The sequence below is a fragment of the Anopheles coustani genome, chromosome 2, assembly GCF_943734705.1.
Source record: "Anopheles coustani chromosome 2, idAnoCousDA_361_x.2, whole genome shotgun sequence".
NCBI classification, from domain to species: Eukaryota; Metazoa; Arthropoda; class Insecta; order Diptera; family Culicidae; genus Anopheles; species Anopheles coustani.
The window spans coordinates 71,054,541-71,078,151 of NC_071289.1; the positions used below are offsets into that span (position 1 = coordinate 71,054,541).

General features: G+C 51.5%; 2 protein-coding genes across 2 annotated transcripts; both read right to left on the reverse strand.

The window, feature by feature from the left end:
* Window positions 1–1,108: 1,108 nt before the first annotated feature.
* Window positions 1,109–9,833, reverse strand: LOC131262838 (microtubule-associated protein futsch-like). Its single transcript, XM_058264919.1, has 5 exons — window positions 7,054–9,833; window positions 4,501–6,868; window positions 4,047–4,270; window positions 3,574–3,807; window positions 1,109–3,503 (listed from the first exon to the last, which is right to left on the reverse strand). The coding sequence occupies exons 1-5, from the start codon at window positions 9,831–9,833 to the stop codon at window positions 1,334–1,336; spliced, it is 7,776 nt and encodes a 2,591-aa protein (XP_058120902.1). The 3' UTR covers window positions 1,109–1,333.
* Window positions 9,834–12,184: 2,351 nt separating this feature from the next.
* Window positions 12,185–22,248, reverse strand: LOC131264936 (neurofilament heavy polypeptide-like). Its single transcript, XM_058267199.1, has 4 exons — window positions 22,215–22,248; window positions 15,922–16,631; window positions 13,986–15,640; window positions 12,185–12,203 (listed from the first exon to the last, which is right to left on the reverse strand). Exons 1-4 carry the CDS (start codon window positions 22,246–22,248, stop codon window positions 12,185–12,187), a joined length of 2,418 nt encoding a protein of 805 aa, XP_058123182.1.
* Window positions 22,249–23,611: the final 1,363 nt, after the last annotated feature.

The window sequence follows — 23,611 nt, forward strand, 5'->3', positions numbered from 1 at the left end:
ATCTCATAATGCAACTATATATTTCCTTTTAAAATTATTCCTTACTCCACTCGAAATTTGTTCAATAGTTCTGTTTTCAAAAGTCGCTAACAGAAACGTACGTCGAAATGAAACGATCAAAACAACAGACACAAACTGAAAAGTTTTTCCTGCAACGACGGGCAGAACGATCTTTCGTTAGTCAGTGGATCGCATTGAACCATTGCCGGAAGCATATTTTGCTTCCGAACCATTTCCGATTCCGGTCGATTCGATATCCATTCCATGTTTATCAACAATAAGTTTTTTTTTTGTGTAGTAACACTAAATGACAGTATTAACTATGACTAGACACAAACTCTCGCTTGCTCGCTGAGTCGGCGGGTTTTGCGAAATGGCCTCTTCACAAGATGGCCAAACACCGAAAACCTCCCGGCGACCCATCGAATCGATACAAAACAAAAAGAAAAAATGGGAAACAGAAAACGGATGTACAAAAGGAACAAACAGAAAATAGTAAACTTAACACATCAAACGGAAAAGAACGGGTAAAGTTTCATTTGGCGGGCATAAAACAGAGCTGTCTGTTTGGCAATCCCCAACATCTAAAGCGGGTTTCGAAGTAGTAAGTTAACATAAATTGTCATATTTGGTATCGCAGCTGTAGTCCGGAAGCGCCGTTTCCGGAGCCTCTTTCGAAAGGCGTCACCGGGCACGGATGACTTCAGGAGGAAAGATTGTAAAATAATAAAAAAAAACAGCTGTACAAACTTGCAGATATCAACGAAAAGCGACACGCAAACAAATAGGCTTAAGCGATCGCAGAACAAATGGCTTCTAGTCGCAAAAGGACTTGACGTGCGAGAAGAAAAAAGTGACCGGTGCTTGAATAAATAACTTGATCTTTTATCGAATGGACAATAATCGTAACTACAGTAATGAAGGATCTCTACCCTGGTAAGATCATCTGATTCGTGTTGACTCGTGAGAAATAGTACTAAACTTGTGGGGGAGGTGTGCGTTTGGACAATTGTTTCAGAGTGCGTTTGTTGTTGTGTATGGATGGTGCGTAAATGTGTGCTTCGGATGTATCAGTGTCAAATGCAGCATTCCTCTATATATTCCGAGTAGTAGAATGACAAAGTTAAAGCTTAAGTAGTTTAAGCTACTACTAAAAACAACCGAACACAAAAGTATAAACAAAAACACCCCTAGTGTGCGTGGTGTGATGTGCGCGTGCATCGTGGCTGGTTACTATGGTGATACCACTGACAGCAGTCGTAAGTAGCTATCTTTCTCCTATTCTTCTTGTGTGCTCTTCGAAATTAACCAATGATTAACAAACATTGCCACTTCACGCACTGCTACCGTGGCCCGGTGGACTAAAGTAGTCCCAGTGGTGATGGTGAACGGCCTTCTCCCCGCTCATGCCAAGCGCCATCAGGCCCGCCACGATCACGATCAGGATGAGGATGGCAATGTGTAGATCACGTTTGTTCTCGTCCTTGCTGCTGGCGCGCAGCATCGCCATCAGATCTTCGCCGGTCTGGGCGAGCGATGAGCCGCAGGCCCGCATCAGCTGCCCGCCGAGCGACGGGATGGAGGGTTCGGGCGAACGGGTACCGTGTCGGTGGCGGCGATGCTGGTCACGCTGGAAGTCCTCCTCCGAGGTGGACTCGCGCTTCGAACGATGGTGCCGGCGGCGACGTTGCGGGGCCAGCGGTGTCATGCTGGGATCATCGTCTGACGGATTGGGTCGCGTGAGGTAGGCAGAGCCGGCGGCGGACGTTGACGGCAGCCCGTATGACAGATAGTCTGGATGGTACACGAAGGGCGGAGGTGGTGCCATCGATGGTAGAGGAGGTCTCACCGGTGGTTGTTCCGAGGCCAAGGGCGCCACCGTTACCGAGGGAGGAGCGATACATGTTCCATCTACAACGTCCATCGAGGCCACAGCACCTTCAGTGGCTTCCACTGGTTTCTCTTCCTGAGACGTTGGTTCTTCTCCTGCGGCGACGTGTGTTTCGGTGGAGACAACCGCTACCGATGGCGTTACACTGGCGTTCGTAGCGGTTGCTGTTGCGGCGGCTGCTGCAGCAGCTGCAGCCACTGCGGCCTTCTGCTGCAGTTCCATTTCCCTCTGGCGTGCCTGTTCCGCCTCAATCGCTCGCTGGATCTCCAGCTCCCTCAGGCGCTGATGTTCCATTTCGCGAGCCCTCTGCAGCTCCATCTCGCGTATCCTCTGCTGCTCGAGGTCACGGGCACGCTGCTGTTCTACCTCGCGAGCTCTCTGCAGCTCCAGCTCCCTCGACAGATGCAACTCCCGCTCACGCTCCCGAGCTCGCTCCAGCTCCTGCTCGCGCTCTTTCAGCAGCTCGCGTTCCTTTTCGCGTTGGAGCTCACGTTCCTTCTCCTGCTGCTCCATGAGGAGTTGTTGCTGCTGTTGCGCTACCAGAAGCTGCTGCTGCTGGTTTTGTTGCTGTGCGAGCAGCATCTTCTGGTGCTCCTGCTGCTGGAGGATCTGTTCCTTCAGCTGCTGCGTTTCGAGTAGCTGCTGGTTTTGCTGCTGCAGCAGTTGCCTCTGTTGTTCTTCGAGTTTCTGCTCCTGCAGACGCTTCTGCTCTTCGTGCTGCCGACGCAGACCCTCCAGTTGCTCCTGGTGCAACTTCTGCAGTTCATCGATGTGATGCTGCTCGGTCGTTCGCAGCCGCTCGACGATCTCCTCGATCACGTTTGGTGCGATCTCAACGTTTCGCAGTGGTTCCGGCGTGGTGGCCGACAGCCGCCCATCGACCGACGTGCGGCTCGAGCGGAACGTTGGCGCTCGCAGTGCCGTTCCTACCTCCTGCGGGCGGATCTCGTCCTCCCGCGTGAGACTGTTCGTGCTCTTGCGGAAGCGCCGCTCGAAGGTGTCACTCTTGTGCGTCGGTTCCGGCTTCCGCTCCTCCGATACGTACTTCTTCACCAGCTCGGCAATGTACTGATCGTCGTCAAACTCCTCCAGCGGTTGCACGGTCAGCGAGGCCTCCACGACCGACTCGTGTGTCAGCGAAGGTGTCGACACCTTGCGCTCAATCAGAATCGATGCGGGCGTTTCCGGTCGGCTTCCGGAGCGTGACGATTTCGGGCGATCCGAGAGGGCCTTAGCATTTCCATCGCGGAACCTACTGAGGGCGCCCTCCAGTATGTCCCCATCCTGTGCACGATCGGCACGCGCCGTCACAGCCGCTATCTCCGCGTCCAGCCGTAAGTCCTCCGACACCGGGTCGGTTTGGATGGCAATTTCGACCTCCTCGACACCCATCGGCACCAGCCGCTCGGCACCACCGTCCAGATCCTGGTGATCGCTACCATCCGGTCGGCGAGGTTTCCTTGTGGGACGCGGTGGCGGTGGCAGTGGTCTGTCCTTCATCTTGTTCGCGACATCGCCCGAGTGGACCGTCGGAGGTTTCGGTCCGACCGGTGGGGCCACATCCTCATAATCACGCCCGCGTACATCATCTCTGCTCAGACGGGATGGTTTTCTGAAAACACAAGGGATCGATAAGGATAACGTTTCCGTCCAACAGCACACTCTGCAATACTTACAGCTGCTGCTGCTGCTCACCGGTCAAACTTGTGACGGACTTCCTGCGTGGCGGACGGTTCGGGTTAATCGTGCTATAGTTGCGCTGCGGACGGACCGGTGACACTGAGTGATGGTAGTTCGGTAGCGTATTGAAAGCCCTCGTTGGCTGTGGCTGAGCGTCCAGGGAGCGGGTCGACTTCCTGCGGCGAATGGTCGGTGCCGGTGGACGTGGTGGAGCTTCCTTGCGAACAGTGGCGTATCTGTGAGGTATGTAGAGTACTTATTATCTGGCATTTCTGGTATATCCATCCAAGTTATCCACATGAATAATTGGAACGCTAACTGTCAAAGGCTTGCTGAGAAAAAATACCATGGCAACGTGAAATGTTTCGCAAGTGCCACTTTTATTTACTTGCTAATGTAATGACATGTTTAGGAGAATCATAATTTCAAATACTATTGGACCATAGACTACATGCCGATGAACGAAAAAACTCACCCGTTGCTTTCGGAAACCTCATACCGATACGACTCCCTCTGGGTCGGCGCTCTATCGATGATACCCACGATGAGCGACTCGGCGCCACGGGACACACGATCGTCGTCGTCGAGCGCTTTCGAAATTTGCGACCGAGAACGTGAACGTCTCGGGGTCGGTGCTGGCAGTGTACCAAAACTTTCCTCCTTCGCTAGTGGGACCTCCGCGCGGTTAACGGTCATAGACTGTGGGAAGATAAGGGATATCCGAGAACAACCGCGTAATGGTATGGAAAGGAAGAAAATGAAATCAAATTAGTACAACGATAGGATCGGTTTAGAAGAGCCTCTCTCAAAAGGGGACATGACCCTGTTACGTGCCCCACAGCAAAAGTTTCTGTCCTGGGCGTGAAATGTGGAAGTTGGTTGAGGAGACACGGGTTAGCTTAGCGAAACACAGGCGAAAGGATGGTTACCGTGACATGTGGCCCCGCGATGAAGGTATTGGAGATGGACTTTCCGGTGTTGGTGTCGAACGGTGCGGTACCGTTCACGTCCGAAGGTGTCACATCACGGAAGCGCTTCTTACGACGGCGCGTCGGTGGAGTCGGTGGAACGACCGAACCGGCCAGCATGGCTTCCCGGCGCAGGGAGCTAGCTTCGTCCTCCAGATCTTCGTCGTCCATGTAGCGGGCGGTGGCCGACTGAAGCAACTGTGGCTGCTCGCTACCGTACTTGGCAGTCCGCTGACGGTCGTAGTACGCCAGATCGTCCTCTTCGTCCTCCGGTTCGTAGTCCTGATCCTCCGGAACGGCCCGGTCGTCTTCGTCGCGAGTCGATTTCTTTCCCTTCCGGCTCGGACGATCCGGTGGGAAGGTGCGATAGAAGTCGGTCGAGTCGACCTGCCGGTTCGAGATGTCGTCCGACTCGAAGCTGGGCTGGTAGTAGCGCCTCAAGCCGTCCCGGTCCTGATCCTCGTCGTAGTAGTCGTACCGTCCCATGTCAGCCAGTGCGTTCTTGGGATGGCTGAGACCTTCCTTGATGGCCGAACTGATGTACTCGCCCATCTGAATGTCATCCTTTGAGATACCCTTCTGGCGCAGGAAGAACTCATCGTCGTCGATCTCCTCCAAGACGCCCTTGCGGCGGCGGGCACTCGAGCTTCCCGACGACTGGCACTCCTTGTCGGTGTAGGGCGTGGACGAACGACGCTCAAACTCCTTCTCCGAGCGTTCCTTGCTGAGCTTCAGCAGCATCCGTGCCTGTTCGTGCGCCTCCTCGTCGATCGTCAAGTTCTCCTTGGCCACCAGCAGACGTTCCTCCTCGTCGAGGAAGTCCAAATCGTTACTGTTCATGTCGATGTTCTGGCGAATCTTCTGCCCAAGCGAGCTGGCCCAGAACTGTTTCTCCTCCTCCGAGGCCAGATCGGACTCTTGACGCTCCATCGGAGGCTTCCGCTTGAGGAACTCCTCGTGGCGTGCGGCAGAGGCGAGATGAATCTCCCGGTTCTCCTTATCGTACTCCTCCAGTTGCTTCTGTTCCTCCGTAATCGCTAGCTCCGGCCCCTCGAACTCGGCCCGTTCGAGCTCCTGGCGCATCCGGCGCTCAACGGAAGTTTCGCGATCATCCAACTCGCTGCCGGTGTACTGCAGGAACCGGTTGCTCTCCGTATCCTCCGACTTATCGGAAGCCCAGCGCGATATGAACGATGGCCCCTTCGTGCGTGTCGTCTTCGTCGTCTTCGTGAACTCCAGTGGTGGCGGCGTTCCGGCCCGAACGCTAGCCTGTCCGCTGGTCGGTGTCGACTTTTGGCGCTTGAACTTATCGAAAAGCCGCGGGTAGGTGCTGAAGTCGGTGTAGTTCAGCTTGGTGGGAGCCGACGCTGGAGCATCGCCAACTACCGACACGTCCGACGGTGAGGCGGCACTGGTGGCCGCCGATGGTGAGGCTTCCTTCATCGACTTGCTGCGCGTCAGCTTCATCTTGGCAAAGTCAGATTTCATCTTGCTGAAGTCGGGCTTCTCCGTGAGGAACTTGGGCATATCCGGTGCCTTCAGCTTCGGCATCTTCGGTTTGGAGATCTTCGTGAACTCGGGACGCTTGAAGTCCGGCTTCTGGATTTTCGGCATGTGGATGTTCTTTAGCTTGTCACCGAGCTTCCGACCACCCTTCGCTGGCTCTTCCTCGGTGGTGGTAGCCGCTTCCTGCACCGCCGTCTCTTGACCTTCGGCTACAATGGCACTCTCCTGCAGCTCCGCCTGTTGCTCCTGTTCCTGTTCGTCCTTCGGCACGGCAAGCGTAAAGTCGAGCTTCTCGAGTTCGGGCGTTGTGACCACCTCGGGACTTGCCAGCGGTGCCGGCTGATCCTTGTCCTTCTTCAGCTTAATGTTGGACATCTTCGTCTTGAGCCGGTCGGTCTGCAGCATCAGCTTCTTCTGCAGAGTCTTTCCACTTTCCTGTGCCTTCGCCATGGCTTGTTTGCCACTTTCCTGGGCCTTCGCCATCGCCTGCTTGCCGCTGCTTTGCGCCCTCGCCATGGCCGCCTTCACCTTGTTCGTTTTCTCACCCTGGCCGGGCTCGGCGGCAGCCGCCGCATCGGTGGTTTCGCCCGCCGGAGCCTCCGTGTCGGTCGGGAGGTTAAAGTACCGATCCTCGATCGACTTTTGCAACTCCTCCATGCTGATCGTGTCGCCTTCGTCGCCCGGAACGCGCAGGAACGAAGCGCTCGATAGTTTGCGCTCCTGTCCATCCTTATCCTTGGACGCGGTCAACAGTGCGTCCTTGGCGGGGGTTACCTTGCTGGCATCGACCGTTGGCTCTCCAATGGGCTCGTACTCGTGATCACTGTAAAGAATCATCAGAAAGGGGTTTTAAAGAACAGTTCCATACAAGCCGCCAACACGTTTAGTCCTAAGTTGCAAAGCAAGCGGGTAGTTAGTACATGCTGTAGACCATTTTCCCCTTCCCAGAAACACCCCCCAAGGATTGCATACCCTCCCCCCGGTCTCCCTTTTCCCAAGAGTTCTTACCGATGGTCATACTGATCGTATCCCGGGACGGCCGTTCTAGCCGGGACGGAACCCTTCGGTTTATAGCGCTGCAGTAGTGAGGAACTCTCCAGACTGCGCTGGCTCGTCGATCCAACGGCGCTCGAGCCTGCCTGAGGTTGTCCTCCGGTCGCGGTCGACGCACTCAGCGGTCGCGGTGTGTACTTATCCAGCAGCGAGCCCGGTCGCATCGGCCGACGATAGTCCAGGCTACCCTGGCTACGGTGGAACTCCTTCGGTGCTGCCGACCCTGTCCCACTGCTGATCACTTCCTGTGAGCCCGACTTCGGTCCATACCGTTGCAGAAGAAGCTTCGACTGCCGCACCGAAGCGGTAGATCCGTTCCGGTCCAAACTCTGATGGCTGTTCGAAAGCGACGCACGACCGCCGAGTGTCGACGAGCCCAAGGCTCCCTGACTTCCATAAGGAGTACCGCCCGAGCGTGGCCTTCCAAGCGAATGACCTCGCTGTTGCTGCTGCTGCTGCTGAGTCTGCTTCGTAGTCGCCACACTGTAGTGGTCCAGGTGGCTTGCGAGGTCTATCATCTCCTCCTCGGGAGCTTTAGACTCTTCCATCGGTGGCGCATCGGTCTTCGCCCCGGTGATGGATGCTTTCAGTGCCGCCACCGCCTTTTTCTTCTCCTCTTTCACCCGCTTTTTCTCCTCCTTTTCCCGGCGCTTCTCCTCCTCAAGTCGACGCTTTTCCTCCTCGCGGGCCCGCTTTTCCTCGTCCTTGTGCTTCCGGTCGTCCTCCCGTCGGCGTCGTTCTTCCTCGTCCCGTGCGTGCTTTTCCTGGTCCTTGCGGCGCTTGTCCTCCTCGTCGTGGGCCCGTTTATCCGCGTCCTTTCGACGCTTCTCCTCCTCCTTCTGGTGGCGTTCCTCTTCACGCCGGCGCTTCTCTTCGGCCGCCTTCTGGCGCTTCTCTTCCGCCGCACTGCTGCCCGTGCTGACCCGCGAGTCGACGGTGGGGCCGCCCGGAGTGGATAACGTTTGCTCCGACGGCACCACCGGTTGTTTCGGCACGAACGACGGATGGTAGGTGTAGTCGCGGCGCTTCAGCTTCCGGTTCGGGGGCATCGCCTCGATCCGTTCTTCGTCGTCCAGGGGCTCGATGGCGTTCGGGATGGTGAAGGCGGCCAGCTGCTCGAACGCACTCGCCAGCGTGTGCTTCACCGGATGGGGTTTCTGGGCCGCGATGCGTTGCAATTCGGCACGATCGGCAAACTCGGACACGTCGGCAAAGTCGGTCGTCGTGCCGGGCGCCGCAGTGTCACCATAGTCCAATCGCTGTAGGTCGGTCATGCTGCGCCGGCTACTCATGTCGCTCAGCGGCAGCTGAAGGGTCGTGGTCGGTGTCCGCGCTAACGCTTTCGTCGGTCGCTGATGAGTGGGGGCTTCGTGGGAAGGCTCCGGATTCGAAGCGCTTCCGTAATGGTCCATGCGATCGCGGGTGCTGAACAATGGTGGTGAGGGTTCTTTCGGTGCGGATGGTGGCTCGGATGATACGGATTGCTTGACAGATGGTGCGGCGAGTGTCGCGGTGATGGAGGGAATGGCTATACTCACGATGTTCGCTGTTGGGGCCGGTGCCGCCTTCGGGGGCAGATCTTTGCGGGCCGGCTTAGCCGGAGGTGTTGGCGTTACGCCAACGGTGGTCGTCATACTCGGCGAAGGGGTAACAGGTTTCGTAGCCGCTGGCGGTACCTGCTGAACAGGGGCCGCACTCTGTGGAGCGGCGAACGAAGGCTTAACGACTTCTAGCGCCGCTGGTGTCGGTGGTATAACACTCAACATTGGCATCGGCAGGGCGGAAGCAATGTTACCCATCACCGGCTCGGCCGTCGCTGTAACGACCGGTAACGTTTCGGGCGTAACCGGTTCGCTCGGTTCCGGCTCGAGTGGCAGATGTCTCTGCGAACCTCTCTGCATACCCTTCCGCGCCGAACCGACACCTCCCCGAGATAAGCTCGACGATCGACTCCGAATGTTCTGGTACTGATCGTAATGGTCCGCCCCGTAGTCGGCAATCTCACTGCGGGACGTGGCCAAACTCTGCGACGTTTCCGGCGGCCCCCGGTGGGTTGGAGTGCGCAGGTTCTGCTGACTACTGTAACCCGCCATACCATGGCCAGCCATTTCCAACGCCTGATGGCGATCGAGTGACTTCCCGAAGCGTGGTGTGTACTTCGACAGCAACGAGGATCGCTGGACACGCTCCGGCTCGAGACTTCCGCCACGGTTAAACCGGGCCACGGGCGTACTCTCCCGCCCCGAGAGTCCGGTAAACTCCTGCGAGTTGTTGATCGGATTGTAACGCTGCATCAGCTTGGAGTTCTCCAAACTCTTCTGGCTACTGTAGCGCTGTTGCTGATGTTGCTGCTCCTGCTGCCGAAGATCGTTCGCCGGCTCCCCGGTTGGTGCGTCCTCCACCGAGTTCGGCTGGTTAAAGTAGCGCCGCATCAGCTTCGACTGATCGAGGCTACGCTGGCTGGAGGTCGTTTTCGGTGCGTCGTAGAAACTGGCGGCCTCCGACCGATTCCCGGACTGGCCGGCCTGACTTCCCAGCGGTTTCGGTTGGTAGCGCTGCAGCAACGACGAGCTCTGCAGGCTTCGCTGGCTCGTGGACTTCGCGATGGTCGGACTGGAAGTGTCATCGACGGTGGACCGATGCAGCGGATCCTGGGAACCCGCCTTCGGTTGGTAACGCTGCAGCAGCGACGATCGCCGCTGCACGGGTTGTCCATTGAGTGCCTGGAGGGACATTTTTGGTGCCCGGTGTCGGTATCCCGGTTCACTATCCTAGCACTATGTGACACTGGTTACACTATTCACTCACGTACCTGCACGTGCTTATGCAGGGAATAGGAACAGTTCTTGCGTGTTGAAGGCTAGATTAAGCAGATACATCCAACTTCCTTACATTAACAATCAGCCCTTCAGTTGTCCTTTACATTGCCACATTTTTAACGACCTTTTTTTCCTCTCAGAAACAACAACACCTCACCAGACTTTGTGAAGATCCTTGAAGATCAATCTTCCTGGTTCTCTTTTAACCCTTTGGGTCCCAACAGGGCCTTCATAAAACGGGGGTTTTTCACAAAAAGAACCCCTTTCTGTGATCCCTTTGCGGTGGAAACCTTAAAAACTCAACTGGCGGTCGGTGTCGCTGGCGCAGGTCGACCGCTATTTTCGTGCCCAGCTTGAAGAAAATCCCCCCGTCGCCAATCGGGGCGACTTGTCAACCGGACAGGGTTCTACTGGGGACTTATTTTTGGATCGTTGAGGGCAGCTCTCTACTCTAGGAGCCGAACCACAGATCGCACTGAGCGCTACTAAAAAAACACGAACATTCAACCACAAACCCACACACACACACACACGCACAGTCTTTGTGTCACTTTCACGATCCGTGCCCCGGTAGATTTGGTTGATGTTACGCTGTTTTTCTTTGCGCTTCTCCTCACGAGGATAGTTTATTTTTTATTTGTAACTGCCTTTAATTCCTTGGCCATTGCCTTCAAGTAGGTAATGGCGGAAAAAATTAAACGAAAAACACTGTATTCCCTCGAGCTCACACCGGGACACTAGGTTACACCACGTCAAACGTCGTCGTCTTTTACAGCAGGCCAAACGGATCGCTGCCAAGGGGAACGTATCCAAAGCGGGAGCGTACTTTGCACTCGCGATCGCAAGAGGATGTGCTGAAATATTTATCCCTCAATCTCGTGCCTTCCAAAACGGGTCGGAAAAATTTCCGATCAACCACCTACGAGCGCGTTCACCCGGGGGGAAAACACTTGATGTACACGGTTTCTGAGAGAAATATGCCGTTTTAAAAATGCAACGATGGAGGACATGCACACATTATGCGACACACTCTTCTAGCGGATCGTGACCTGATGGTCAACACCTGCCGCAAGTAAATTTGCTTCAGAGCGATCACAATGAGTTGAACAAAATAATCGCCCGATGTAAATATGATCACCACGATCAACTTCACTTAGAACTTGGACACTGTACGCGTCAAGAATGTTGCACAAAACACTCGTACAATTTGAACCAGGCAAACCGTAACCGGAAGACGATGGAGCGGATGCAGCGAACAGGAAGTGCAAAGAACACGACCGGGAAAAGCAATAAAACTAATAAACGCGGGGCGCGAAATCAAAAAAAGATCGTTCGAATTCGGTGCTCGGATGCTGTGTTGATGGGTTCAGTAGCAGCGTAGCAGCGGCCCCGTCGTTGTTGTGAACGCCAACATTTTCCGTTCGACACTGGCCGTTCTGGGGCCGGGTCTTGCGCCTTGGCAGGCGGCACAAATTTTAACCCCCATCGCACATTCCGAATGAGAAAACTCCCGCTCACCGAACGGCGATCGTCGTCGTCGTCGTCGGTTTGGCGGCTTCCCTTTCATGCGCTGGTTCGTGTTGGTTTTCCCATTTAGCTTTTCCCACTGCCCCTCCCCCGTCGTGTTTGGCGAACGTGCAGCTAAATTTAAGATGTGTGGCGTTGTCCATCGAGCGCCGAGTGGCCACCAGAGGGGACCAGTGGGCAACAACAACACCACGGGTGGTCACGGTAGATGTGGTTTTCAAGATGAGAATATATAACAAGTGAGAGTTCCCCTACGTAAAGCACGGTGCGGAGAGTGTTCGAACGAGAATAGTGAAGGTAAAACCAAAACTCTGGTGTTCTGCAAAACAACGAGCAAACAATTGCACGATCTCACAACGAGCTCTCGAAAGGACAGTGAGAAATTGGCCACGACCACAACCAAATAATATCTCAATGAAATGCAGAGAATAACGGTTGTGTTCTCCTTTGGGGGATGATTTGTTAATTTTTTAAATCCATACCACAGTGAATAATAAAAAAAACAGGTGTCGAGTAGTAAATAACACTAATTTCTTGAAGGGAAAAGTAACGTCGACCGGACGTAGTGTTTCGGAATGTTTGGTACTTGTAAGAGTTGGTAAGATGAACGAACGCTAAAAAGCAAGGTGAAGGTTGACTTCATGTTTCTTTATAAAAAATAGCTTCAACATTTTTTTTACACTAACAATTCATAGTAATATCCATTTCATTAGTACATTTAACTACCTTGATTTAATTCACTAGATTAGCCAGTTTGATCTTAAAAAAGGATAAGAGATTAAGAGTTTCAATTATAATTTACAAACATATTCTGAAATTTGTGCAACAATTCAACTAATAGTAAATTTTTTTTTTTGTTGTAATTAATATGTTTACATCAAGCAGCTATATACTATTGGTTCTACGATAGATCAAATTGTAAGAATCTCGTAATACCAGATATGGAAGTTGTGGCTCTCATTTAAATTATAAGTTATCAGAAGTTTTCAATAAAATAGGCAAGAAATCAAAGGGATTGAGAAAAACATAAAACTTCTTGTACAACAGCTTCTAACTAATGCAAATAAATGGAATCATTATCCTGAACTTAATTTTTATGTATAACTAGGCGCGACTTAGCGTGACTTAACAAACTAATTTACTAATCGTAAAAAGAGGCACAGATAATACAGGTAAAATACGCACAGGTACACTATTGCAGAAAAAAGATGATACATCGTGACAAAGTCGAGACGAATTAATTAGTAGAGATAGTTTAACTTCTAATCAAGACTTTGGTTGACAAACAAGAATAGTAAAAATAAAAATGTGTTGACGGAAGAAAATTTCCTTTTACCATTTTCTTATCAAAGAGTTCAAAAACAATGAACTCTAGATCCCCTGCACAATCCGAGCATCCCTGTTCCGTGTCAATATAAAAAAATGACTGATAAACACCAAAGCAAAAAGTGACTGCAACAAATGATCTGTAGTGCTGATCCATCATCACCACACATAGAAAAATTGCCTCGTCTCTTTGAGGTTGTAACATGTAAAACGAGGGCGTGCTTACTCGTCCGTTCGTTACTTCCGTTTGACAACCATTAATCCTTCAATGCCAGGCAAACATCCGTTTGCCATCGTTGTGTCGCAAACTTCGGTAAGAGAAGGAGAACTGCACCCAAATTCATTTTTGTGCCAAACCGAGCAAATGTGTTAGTTGGCAACGATGCCCGGCTGCACCGGAATGACTCATGCCCAAAGTCAGTCAAAGACTATGCCTGACGGGCAGGCCCGTTCCCGGGATAAAGAAGGCAAAGGGAACAAGGCAGCAGCGAGGGAAACAAAACCCACTCTGGCAAGTGTCAACGGTTCGTCAAAATGATTCTCAAATTTCCCACTACTGCATTCTAATGCGCCGGTTCCCATTCATGCTCATGGTAGCACGGATGGCTTCCAAAGCGGGACGCGCAACACCGCAATTCGGGGCATAGGTATTTGGCAAACTTTCATCGACGTACCCGACGTCCTCTCACTCTCGAGTCCATTAAGTGGATTTCCTCGGGGTTTGCGAAAACCCCGTTGCCCTCCCCGACGATCGTCGAGTCGCGACGTGTGTGTGTGTGTGTGTTTGTTTTTCGCTCAACCACGAAAATAGATCATCGCCGCTCTGGTCTACTGTTTGGGGATACTTTGGCACACCTATTATTAGCGAACTTGTTGCCGAACGGTGGAAGAGAATAGGACGCGCACCTAAGCTCCTCGGTCCCGGTGGATGGTTAACAAGACGGTGCGAAAATGGGCGCTGACGTAAACCGCCTAATTGCTCAGGAGCTTGCACGACATCGCTGAGGAGGCGAAATCTATGCTTCCTGGGAGACATCTTACGACTATGACGTACATTTCTCAAAAAGACACTACCCTGGACACTGGCTTGGGTAGGATATCTGACGATATACATTAGTTGGAAAAGGCAAACATTAAGGATGTTCGGGCGGTCTACAGCAGCACACGCTAGGTTTTAGGCTAGGATGGCGCAAGCGGAAGCAACTCTTTACGTACCTCATTTTTGACCAGCGAGTGTCAACCTTGGGTTGCTCCGTTGTTGTGACCACCGGGACTGCCTCCTGCAGCGTTGCACCAGCTTCAGTGCCCTCCACCTTCGGTTTCTCCAGATCTCCGGTTGCGACCACCTGGGAAGTTCCCTGCTCCATGCGCAGATGTTCCTCGGCGGGAGTCAGCTCGAGCTCCTTGCTACACTCCGCGACCGGCGGCAACTCGGGCGTTTCCTTCAGCGAGTCCTGCTTCCGTGTAGGCGATGCCACACTGCCATCCATGCTACCGGTGTCGCTCTCCTCGGCGAGCGGCGACAGATGCGTCCGGCGTGCTTCCTCATCCGACGAGGTCGAGTCGATGGATGAGAGTGGAGCCAGCAGGCCTTTGCTGGCTATCGCAGGTTGAATGACCTCCCTATCCCGCTCATCTTCGGACGACTGCTGGAGGATCTCGTCGAGGTGCTTGCGTCGTCGGCCGAACATGTCGTCGACAAAGTTCTCGTCCTGTAGCTGCAGCGAGATCTTGATCTTCTCGTTACCCAACATTTCCCCCAGGATCGGATCGATACCCTCGCGGATATGATCCTGGCGCTTGAGTTTCGTGTCCGCAGCTTGATCCGCTGCGTTGGAAGCGGACTCCGGGCTGGCAGCTTCCTGCGGCAGGTAATCCTCAATGTCCTCGTAGTGGTGTTCCTTTTTCTTCCGCGGGGCTTTCTGAGGTGGCTTGGCCTTGACAGGCTTTATCGGAGGTTCCTCGACGGGGACGGGCTTTTCCTCCTTCGGTGGCTCAATGACCTCATACCGATCGTCCTGCTCCTCAGGAGGGGTAGCTTTCGTTGGTGCCACCACTTCCACCACCATCATAGGCTCTTCAACCTCCTCCGGAGCCGGTTGCTTTTGTTGCTGTTCTTGTTCGTCAACCACCTTCGGCAGCTCAATAATTTCATCCGGCACAACGACGGTACTCTTGGCCACTTCCGTTTCCACGGTAACCTTCGCTATCGGCTCCTCACCGACCGCGTCAATCACCTCATCGCTCGGCTGTCGGACGACGTAGGCCGGAATCTCTCGGTTGTTAAACCGGGGCGACTCCCTAAGGTTCAGGATTTTTTGGTCCGGAAGGCCACGCGGTTCCGATGCCGCCTTCTTGCGCCGCAAGGTGTTCATCTGCACGCGCGCCTTATCCAACTGTCGGTCCGCCATCGATTTGGCCCGCTCCAGCGACCTACTGACAAACGTGCGCGTCTTCTTGCCCTGGCGCGTGAGACTGTTGCTAAAGCTGCGAATCTTCGGATGCTCGTCGAGGAAGTGCTTGATCTCGTCCTTCATGGAGTGCCGTCCGCTAGTTTCCGGTTCGTGCGATGCCGCACGCTTCCTGCTTCGACGGGGTGATTCCACCTTCGGTTCGCTTGTCCCGGCTGCTTCCGATGGTGATGCCGCCGGCTCCGGTTCGACACAGTGTCCATTGGTAGCCGTCGCTGCCGACTGCTGTTCGCCATTCTGAACCTTGGCCTTCTTCGTCTCCTGAGATTCGTCTTCTACGGTCTGCTCTTCAACCTTACGTCGACGGCTCGACGCAGGAGAGTCGGTACGCTCGGCCTGTCCTCCGGTAGTTTCTTCCTCCGGATCTCCTTTGTACAGGTGAGTCCACGGATAACCGCCCTGCATATTGAGATAATAGAAACGGATTCGAACAACACAACCAAAGAAAGGGAGAAGAGAATTAGTGCCGTCGATAATATGATTCCATTATACCCAAAGATACCTAAAGCATTGCGGTCTAAAGTTTTTCAAAAGTTCGGAGTTATCGGCGAGTGAGTAGCGGTTAAGTTTGGCATTGAGGCGAAATGGCACAGTAAACAGCATGGCGCAACAATTTCGATGATCAGCTCGAGCAAAAGTAACACCCCACAAATTGGCCGATACCTTACATCTTGACTTACCTGTTCCTTGGACTTCTTAACCTCCTCCCAGAGGTACGTCTGCGGGGGCACCAAAGGCTTATCGCCATGATCCTTCGAATCGACCGTGAACTCGCTGGCGTTGCTGGGCGAGTTCGGTCGGTCGTCCTCCGATCTGTCGTTCGTCCCCTTCGACTCCTTCGGTGACTCTGTTTCTTCTGCGGCGAGATTTTCCTTTACCTCTTCTTTGATCACTTCTGTCTCGGTGGTTTGGCTAGGGACGGCTTCGCTGTCCTGTTGCACCTCCTGTTCGACGTCTTCGGATGATTTTGGAGATTCTTTTTCCACCTCCAGCGTAGCCGCTTCAACTGTCAGCGGTTTTGACGTTTCGTGCGGCTTGCTTGGTTTCTGCGCGTCGGCCACTTTTCCCTTCTCTTCCACAGATTCCTCCTCCACCTCTTGCTCTTCCTCCACCTCTTCCTCCTCCTCTACCTCCTCCTCTACCTCTTCCTCTTCGTCGACTTCCTCCTCTTCCTCCTCCGCCTCCTCCTCGGAAAGCTTCTTCTGTACGGGGATGTTCTTCTCCTTGACCGTACTCTCCAAGTTGCCCGCGAACGAGTTCCGGTCGCTGGTCGACTTGGTGGAGGCGGCCGCGGCGACGGCCACCGAAACGGCCGTCAGCTCGCTCACGATCCCCGCCCGCTGCTCCTCGAGGGCGGTCTGTTCCGGCTCTCCGGGGCTTCGCAGGGACACTAAACGGCCAAGAGAAAAGAAAATTAAACAAGCACACATCATTAGTGTATCGGCTACCGATGGAGAATAATGAATGCTAATTGGCATTGCAGATGGGAAGGTGTTGAAAACGTGCTTAACACGTTTACGATGGGCGCGAGAATTGGTGAGAATGGGCGAGAAAATTGCAATTCGCTACAACTACGCGGCACGATAACTACGGTTTTATGAAAGTGAAAATACTGAGAAATGAGCCATATATTTGGTTTTGTAACGGGCAGTTGTAAAATATCGATAATAATGATTCTGCCCTACAAAATGCGTCGAGGCGGGGAACTGAATGATTAGGAATGAAATTGGTGTAGGTCAGGAGTAGCCAAACTCTGACTGAAAATACCAAAATTACACAAAAGTAGTCTCTACTAAGCGCATCTTTGATCTAAAAATTTCAAACCCGTTTTAAAAATTTAGTTGATATTAATTTCAATTATTTTCATCAATAAATAATTGGATGAATTTTGATCAACAATGGGCTTTCAAACCGAGCCTATGTAAAGGATTTTTTTTTATAAATTTTTTTAACACAAAAAAATATGTAAATCCATGCTAATGTTCTTCGACATTCTAAAGAACTTCCGCTCCTTGTGAGAAAAATATCTCCGCTGGCATGATTTTCTCCCACGGAGAGCCAGTGCCTGCCGACCCCTGGAATAGGTAAATTATTCGTGGGTATGTTTTTTCGCGCTCATAAATTTTTACCGCGCACTACATTTGCCCTATATTTCACTCAACACCAGTAAACTATTGCCTGTAGCCGCACATTCAAGTGATAATCAAATTAACACCGCACGCTTTACAACGAGCCCGTACGAACGTCGGGGGATGATTTAAACATTTCCAGCAAATGGTTGAAAACACAAAAAAAAATTAAAACATTATGGCCGTCGTGCTGATGGAAATGTATGGCAATGCAGGTTTGGCCACTATACTACGACAGGGAAACATGTTTTCCTCACACCCCACCAATAACCACTACCCGAGGCCGATGATTGATAGCTAGCAAAACATAACACTCGCCGCACACGGGGAAATCATCATTGTTTACAACACTACCGAACTACTACGAGACATTGAGATGCTTTTACATTTGCGAAATGCATGTACAATCCGCTGCTTGATGGCGTTTGGGCTCATTTCGGTGCGGAATAAACACTCCGTCCGCCTTCCGTCCACGCGAGACGGCGGCTCGATGCACTTTGCGAAGCTGGCTGGGAAAACTGGGAGTCGCAGAAATCTCTTGCATTCTGGGATGGAAAAGAATAACCGGATCCGGTACGCATCTCGCCGGTGCTCTGATATAAACAGAGAAACGCAATCGTACCAACTCTCCCAAATTGCATTCGCCTACGATGACCGGTGGAGAGATGATAGTTCGTGCCCGCTCCGGAGCCAAAAGGGCGCTGGAAAGCGCTGGACCGTGCGAACTCTGGAGGGAAACTACACTACACCTGAGCTCATGCGCATGCACTTCGGAAAACTTTACCATATTTTGCCATCACGGCGAAGAACAGAACGATCATTTCATCTCCACTTCTCGCGTCTCGCCGGGTGACACTTTCGAACTGTCGGTTTTCCCCTTTCCACCGTTAGCGCCACGTGGTTTTTCTGTTGAAATTGTGTTTGATTTCCCACCGGTGGTTTTTCCTAATTGGTTCTCAATTGATGCAATCACTTGAAAACTTTTCCACTAAAAATGCACCACCCAATCAACCTCTGTTTTTTTGCCCGTACAGTAAATAACACACACGATCTGTCCCTTGTGGCACCGGGCGTTTAGATTTCGAGGTCGTGTGTGAGTTTTTGATCAGCAATTTCTTAACACTGCTGAGTGGTGCCGGTCGCTGCAGCTTTCCGACTGCGGCGCTAAATATTTACATAATGATAAACCTTCGCCGGTATGCGTGAATGGGTGGTGGTTCGTGGGTGTCAGTGTTTGAACGGATATTGTCGAGCGGGGAGAAAAAAAAGACCAACTCGGAACAGACAGAGTAGTACACTACGACATGGCGGACGGCCGTGTCGTGTCGTTGATATTTTTGGACAGGTAACGCCTTGAAACGATACGTTGTAGTAGCGGTTGGTGAATCGGTGTGCGAGAAGCGGCAAAAATCCATCCACTGACGAACACACGCGCTAATTACATTGTCCGATCGATGTGACGCACAATCGAAAAGTGTTGCCTAGTGGTAAATTTTGTTTGCAATTGTTTTCGAAAAAAATGTTCGATAATCGTTGTCGTAAAATGATCAGGCGCCCGCACGTAACGTTACCGGAACGGCACTCGTCGATCGACTGACGATCGGTTTCCATTGCCGATATTTCGGCAGGAGTCAAAAGGAAGGGACTTCGGGCCACAAACAGAACGAAACAAAATATACTAAGCCCTTCCGGAAACCGAACAGTGATCGAGCGAACGGTTCGTATGACGTGGCGCCTTACGTAACGCCCGTTACATCCGTTAGTGGCAAGCGTCATCGCGATGCTCCTCCCGCTCCACGGTGAACCGATGGAGAGTAGTAAGGTCGGTTGCCAAATCGGTTGTATATATTTTATTCTTAGAATGGTTCCCATTTTATGTTCCCGTGGTGCTTCCCTTTCCCACCAGCCATTCCTTTCCGTAGCCGTTAAAAGCGCTGTCCCGACTTCCGTGATTCCGCAAACCACAGATCGGCAGTCGTTTACTTACTGTCCTTGAACGCACCATTTGCATCATCCGGCGGGGTGGGTTGTGCGCACACTAGTATCTTTAGGCACACAGTGCGTTTTTGACATCGAGCCCCTTACGGAAGGCTTTCGATTATTTTTAACAGATTCGCAACGTACTGATGCTATCCGAAAATCTTCCCTTACAACGTTGTCGTTGTTTTAGGCCGGTAACGAATCGTCACTATCGTTATTAGCACGTTACGCATGTTAAGATTTTCGCCCGCTAGAATCTATATCAAACTCCACGCACCGAAAACGCACTTTTACCGGCGAAAGTTTTCAAGGAGACTGAAAAGTGTTTTTCCGGCGAGAACAGTCGATCCTCCTTCAGCTGACATTGGATGATGGCGTCTCCATTTGGAAACGGGGCGTGCGTTCAAGCGCAACGCTAACCCAGCATGGGCTGGAATCGGCCAACTGGAACCATAAACATCAGACACAACTCCCGGGACCCCGGGGAAGAGGCTTGGCCAATGAGTTATCGACAGATTTGTGTCCAATAATTTCCATAAGTACACCATTTGTTTGGCAGCGCACAATGGAACGATGTTTATCCGATGCTTCGTTTGAATGATCTTCCCTGTCGTCACCCATCCATAAAAAGTCTTCCCAACGGAAGACAGATGCTATGCGCATCTTCGATTGTAACTGTTGGAATGTTGGAAAGGGTAACATATTAAAATACCCGAGCAATAATAAAAATCTAAAATAATTGTTCTGAAAATGCTTCTTTCTCCCCTAGTATATTGATTTTTTACTCTATAAGTGTGTTTTGTTATTGTGCATATCACTTCTTTATTTACTACTTTAAATATTTAAAATTTATGTTAATTCGCCCTTTCGTTCCGACATTTGGCTTAATCTATCATCGATAGATGTAAAGCTTAAAACAAACTGTTCAGTTGGAGCATATTCCAAAAATAACTCTATTAATCTGCCGGATCTTTGAATACTTATCGAATTATTTCCAAACGATGAATGCATCCACCCAACAAAGAAATCGTCCTTAAGGTCAAGGTCATTGCAAGTCTTTCGAAAGTGATCTTGGTGTGACTGTGTCCCATATTCCCTTCAGAACCATCGGGGGACGAATCGTTTAGCTGCTCGATTCTCGCCGGTATCCGCCCCAAGAACTCCGCATAAATCACTCCGACATGTCGTGACATCGCGGCGTCGGAGACCCAGGCCCCAATCATTTGGGGTAAGCCTTGGGGAGCGACCAACGGGAGCGCGAGATGTTGATAAATTTTTGGCCTGAGTCGCTTCACGTTTTTCACGGTCTTCAGTCGACCGAGATCGGGATCGATTCGGCCAGATGTGTCGGGTTTGGTTTATTTTCATGAGTACGAAAAATGAATGTCCCGTCGACACGATCGTTCTGGTTTCTGGGGGTCCATATGTTGATGCAGCCATTATTTATTGACAGGGAGAAACAAAAACCTTCTATTGCCCCCGTCATGGGGTGGATGATGTTTTGAAAGACGCTCAGAGGGTTTTCGGTGGTGTGATGGGAATCGGACGGTCAGTGGAACGGAGTTAAACAGTTGTAAGGCTATCGAAAGCATCGAAACAGACGTACCCTTCTGCTGTCACAAGTTACTAACTACCTAAACCGGACTTGAGGCTTGAAATCCGTTGGGAAAGAAATGTTACTTCACTGCAACGGAAACCACGTAGTTCGTAAATTCTATCGTAAAGTCTCCAAATTTCTCATTGTAGCCGCTATTTCGAATTCCCATCAGTACGGGGGCTATATTTAGAAGGAATGTCCCTGATCAGAATGTGCCGCAATGGTGGAACCGAGGCCATTAGGTCGTTTTATTTTACTTTTTCCCATCCCGTCGCAGCTCGGATGCAGTGATTTGTGTGTAGAACACAAGAGGCAGCGATTGTAAATCACCATCTCGATGCTGATTCTTCGAGCTGCTGGGTTTTTCTTCGACAGAAGAAACACTGGAGTGGAAAGAAAGACACCAGCGAGCATAAGTGGCGTATGCAACTGCGCCTTAGTTCTTCGGTCCACCTACACCTGGTAGAATATATTTCACATTTTCGAATCGATCGCTCGGTACCAGTTCAGCAATGTTGCTGCTCTATTAACTGCTCCCTCCTTCAACCGACCCCTTTCATCGGCCAAACTGGTTGCTCGATTTAACCTCACTTTCCCGTGAGCGGGCTCAGGTTGGACCGGATAAATATAGCCTTCGAAAAATTGTGTAACGTGCACGGTTGAGATGACACCGGCTCCTGAGACGATCTTCTTGAGTGGTGGCCGAAGACACACAGCTGAGAGGCTGGCTGTAGACTGCGACTCCGATTCTGTGTGTGTGCTCGCACGGGGGGAGTCGAGTATGTGCGCAAGAACACCTCGCGTCGGTGTGGTCCAACGGTAAGGTATGCATGTCAAACCGTCGTTGGTGCGAGGTGCAGCCGGTCAAACTTATTAATAATGTGACACGATACGATCGCCAACGGCATGGAGCGATCGAGCAGAGATTTCACTAAGGTAGCGACCAAAACACACCGGCCAGAATCATATTTACCAGCAACAACAGGTGCCACTTCTAGCAAAAATTGGGCCAGGGACTTGGTTGTTGAAGAGACCACAGCTTGATGAAATCTTGGTTATGTTGGTAGAGGATTGTTGGAGAAGGTAAAAAGGATTAAGGTCATCGAGCGGAAGTACCATAACAGGCACGTTGTTCCAAAATAGTTTGACTAGGATTCTCGCTTATTCATAAGACATTGAGGAGTTCGTGCGAAAATAATCAGGATTGTTTCTCAGGGGATCGCCAAACAATGCAAGGATCGTGTCTTTTACATCGCTGTACACTTACCTCCTTTCGAGTCCGTAGGTTTGCTGGTCTCCATGTTTATTTTGTTTTCAACAATTACAAGCTACACACACTTCTACGCCTCCTCGGGCCAGTGTCCCATCGGACGCAGTGCACGATCTGGGTTTCCCAAATTAACCTCACTTCTACTTGTTCTCACACTGACCTTTTTACACGTTTGCGCAGCATACGGCCAATATTTGGCGACCGTTTTGTCAATGTGGAGTCGACGCCACACCGACACACCGCACACCGGCCAGAAGGTTGGCTGCGTGTCGCGCGTTCCTCCTTCGCTCAACTTCCGAACTTTCTTGCTCTATTTAATACTTATATATTTTTCCTTCTTGACTTTACGCTGCCCACTTTTTGCACCACTCGTAGTATCATGTACTTATTTATAGCGGAAACTCACACGCTGACGCATCGGCTCAACATTTTTTCCGACTTTTAAAATCACGGCTTTTCTTTCCCTTCTGCGTTCCGGCTACTGGTGTTCGGACACACCGCTGGGAAGATCAATCACTGGTCACAGTCACCGATTGTGGATTTTTCGGTCGATCGCTTTCGTTATCCACTTTTCCAATGTCACACAGACGCGAGGAAATTCTTATCGGCGAAGAATTCGGCCGTGGACACTTAACGTCGTTGACTGCCCCAAGCCAGCGGGGATAACGCGGTTTGGAGTTTTCCTTTACCAAACCGGAGCGCGGGTTTTCCGATTTCCACCGAACACAACTAGTTCCCAGCGTTTACGCGATCGGCCGGGCATCGCAATCGCAACTGAGGGGTTTGATATGCGCTTGCGGCTTTCACGACCGTGCGTGCGCGTGCCATGCGTGAGCGGGATCCAAACGGATACACGAATTGTCGGTTGTTTGTGCCGTTCCGATGGAGACTCTCGCTCGCTATAGACGCGCGATCGCAGTGTTCTTGCTGGTAGCTGTAGAATGGATGCGACGAAGCAAACAGGAAAAATAGTAGCGAATTAAAGAGGACCAAAATATACGCAAAGGTACGAAAAAACGGTTTACAAAACAGTAACCGCCGGAGTGAGGCAAACGAATAGAAAACTAATCCCGATCGCGCACCGCCCGTCGAACACCGCGTTCGAAATAGGTGTAAATCTTTACGCCTGAAGAAACGGAGTGAGCCGAATCGGACGACCGTACGATCCACCGACGCGATCTTGGCTGGCCGCTTCGGTAGAAGGGATTTTTTCTTCCTTGCACGAGTAGGAAAATCGTATGCTCACATCCGACTTTTTTGTACTGTGGATAAGTTGGAAGAGGATTTTCAAGAGAAGGAGAGAACAGAAGAGAAAGATAAGAAAGCAATACAGCATCCGTGTTCGGGAAATAGAGAACTTTAGATTCTTGCCGGGGAGATCATGTTAAATTGAG

What these genes read in the sequence shown, in the direction of transcription:
- LOC131264936 (XM_058267199.1), bottom strand. Translation starts at nt 22,248, where the DNA reads ATGGAGACCAGCAAACCTACGGACTCGAAAGGAG. An exon ending in ACCTACGGACTCGAAAGGAG is followed by an intron (nt 16,632 to 22,214) that starts GTAAGTGTACAG and finishes TTGGCCGTTTAG; the next exon opens with TGTCCCTGCGAAGCCCCGGA. An exon ending in TTAAGAAGTCCAAGGAACAG is followed by an intron (nt 15,641 to 15,921) that starts GTAAGTCAAGAT and finishes CTCAATATGCAG; the next exon opens with GGCGGTTATCCGTGGACTCA.
- LOC131262838 (XM_058264919.1), bottom strand. Translation starts at nt 9,833, where the DNA reads ATGTCCCTCCAGGCACTCAATGGACAACCCGTGCAGCGGCGATCGTCG. An exon ending in GAGGTTTCCGAAAGCAACGG is followed by an intron (nt 3,808 to 4,046) that starts GTGAGTTTTTTC and finishes CATACCTCACAG; the next exon opens with ATACGCCACTGTTCGCAAGG. An exon ending in TTGACCGGTGAGCAGCAGCA is followed by an intron (nt 3,504 to 3,573) that starts GCAGCTGTAAGT and finishes TTGTGTTTTCAG; the next exon opens with AAAACCATCCCGTCTGAGCA.